This window comes from Tachysurus fulvidraco, chromosome 10, assembly GCF_022655615.1.
Source record: "Tachysurus fulvidraco isolate hzauxx_2018 chromosome 10, HZAU_PFXX_2.0, whole genome shotgun sequence".
NCBI lineage: Eukaryota > Metazoa > Chordata > Actinopteri > Siluriformes > Bagridae > Tachysurus > Tachysurus fulvidraco.
Genome location: NC_062527.1, coordinates 18,861,235 through 18,863,734, shown reverse-complemented (window position 1 = coordinate 18,863,734; position 2,500 = coordinate 18,861,235). Strand labels below are relative to the sequence as shown.

The 2,500-nt window shown below is 38.7% G+C and overlaps 1 protein-coding gene across 6 annotated transcripts in view; it reads left to right on the top strand.

Moving 5' to 3' along the window:
• LOC113657993 (collagen alpha-1(XIV) chain-like) overlaps window positions 1-2,500 on the top strand; it is a 74,611-nt gene that overhangs the window by 57,393 nt on the left and 14,718 nt on the right. For all 6 annotated transcript variants that reach the window (XM_047819511.1, XM_027170133.2, XM_047819515.1 and 3 more), the window contains 2 exons: window positions 1,168-1,310; window positions 1,409-1,518. In XM_047819511.1, coding sequence (XP_047675467.1) covers window positions 1,168-1,310; window positions 1,409-1,518 — 253 coding nt within the window. The remainder of the gene's footprint in view (window positions 1-1,167; window positions 1,311-1,408; window positions 1,519-2,500) is intronic.

The following is a 2,500-nucleotide window of genomic DNA, read 5'->3' as shown; positions in this document are numbered from 1 at the left end:
CACACACACACACACACACACACACACACACACACACACACACACACACACACACACACACACACACACACACACACTCAAATATCTATCTATCTGCCTATATCTTACTATCCTTGTGAGGATAGGTACAAGCCAAATGTCCCCACACTCTCAAGACAATCAGACATTTCTATCCTTTTGTGGACATTTGAATCCCACCAAAATATAAAAACACAGCACATTTGTCTGCTTCTGTATCTGTACATCAAACGTTGTTATGATATTCTAGGCTCAGTAGACTGTACACAGTATTTATTTAAGCTTTTTTTTATGCTCCTCTGTTATCGGCACAGTTACAAAGCTGTACAAAGTAAAGCGCTTCATTTAACATTTCCTCCTCACTTTGATGTGGAGGCTGCTTTATATCCTGTACAATCATGACAATACACTACACTGCTCATCAGCCTGCTCCAACACACACAAACACACACACACATGACTTGGGTATCAGGTTAACAGGATGCTCGCCTTTAAAGATCCTTTGGCAAGATAGATAGATAGTTGGAAGGATGGATGGATGGATGGTTGGTCTTATAGCCTTGTCTATAATTTTCTTTCTAATCTCCTGAGACAACTCTTTCCTTTGCTTCCTCTGGTCCATGTTGAGTGTGGTACACACCACGTCACCAGACAACACAGTGACTACCTGGAGCCCTATATATAGGCCCACTGACTGATTACAAGATTGTAGACACCCGTGATGCTAATTAGTGGACACACCTTGAATTAACACGTCCCTTTGGCCACATTATTTCTGTCTTTTCTAGGGGTACCATCATTTTTGTCTAGGTCTGTTCCAGTTTTTTTTTTTTTTAAATAATTCCATTGAAGCGTGGTTGTAAAGCAATGTCTGACTTTCATTGGTTAACATTCATAGAATTTTTATGTATTATTACTTTTGTCAGATTAAAGGTTTTTTCGGTGACCATTGTGAGTTTTTCTTTCATTGACCGAAGGGTACCAACAATTTTGTCCACATGTGTAGACAGATAGATAGATAGATAGATAGATAGATAGATAGATAGATAGATAGATAGATAGATAGATAGATAGATAGATAGATAGATAGATAGATAGATTGATTGATTGATTGATTGATTTGACCCCTGTGTGATTGTCTGATTACAGGTTTATCCACCCAGAGGGTCTGCCATCTGATTACACAATCACTGTGGTGTTCCGCCTACTGCCCCAAACCCCCGAGGAGCCCTTTGCATTATGGGAAATTCTCAATAAAGAAAAGGAACCCTTAGTGGGTGTCATCCTAGATAGTGAGTAGTGTGTGTGTATTTATGTATATGCATGTATGTGTTTATAGCCTGTTACTAAGTTTTCTCTTGTGTTCTGCTTCTCTTCTTTCTGTGGACAGACGCAGGGAAGACCCTGACATTCTTCAATAACGACTACAGGGGAGATTTTCAGACTGTAACATTTGAGGGTCCTGAGATTAAAAGACTCTTCTATGGCAGTTTCCACAAGGTGAGAACTCACACACTCTTTAGATATGCAGAGCAGATCTGTGCGGCTCTGAACTCCAACTGTACAGGAAATAGCAAGGATAGGTATGTTCTCCCACCTTCTCTAAAGGATAACAGAAGGCAGAACTTTATTGTGTATGAGATTTAGACTTAGGAACATGCAGCAAGAGCTAGTCTTGTTTCCAAACTCTGTATCACCACTTCAACCTCATGGTAAACAATTAAAGTAAAGTATATATATGACATACATGTCATTTACATATGACGTCTATATGAGTTTAACCTCGAACCATGTTAGTTTCTCAACTCACGGGTCATTAACACAATCTGTAACTCCAGTGAATCTAATAAGACAGGTATGTAGTTGCTGAGGTAAGGACTGTGGCAGATATCTGAGTTTAAACACACAAACATTACATTATGATTCTAATTAGTTGTGTACTTTTTTAATACATTATGTTCTAGGTATCGTAATGAAAGGTTATTATGTAATGTGTAGGAATAAATCATTAATAGAATTAAGAGGAAAAAAGTGTGTGTGTGTGTGTGTGTGTGTGTGTGTGTGTGTGTGTGTGTGTGTGTGTGTGTGTGTGTGTGTGTGTGCGCAGGTCAAATTCCTCTGGATTAACAGATTTATTGCAGGTTTTTTGTCAGTCATTCAAGCTAAACAATAGTTTACATTTATCATCAAGACATGATTTCATTGCTTAAACTAAGCTTCCTTTAAATAAGTTTGTAATTACTAGTTTGTAGAGTAAGCACGAGAAATTCAAGCAGTATTAAGGCTAATAATGATAACTGATAATGTTATAAAATATTGCAAGGATGGGAAAATGCCTGAAGCCCAAATAGTGTGTGTGTGTGTGTGTGTGTGTGTGTGTGTGGGGGGGGGGGGGGGTGCGAAAACTTGATATCTCTCCCACAAAACTTTCCCTTACTGAGGAAGCTCTCTCATGCTCGTCAGCTATAATCGAGATTGAGAT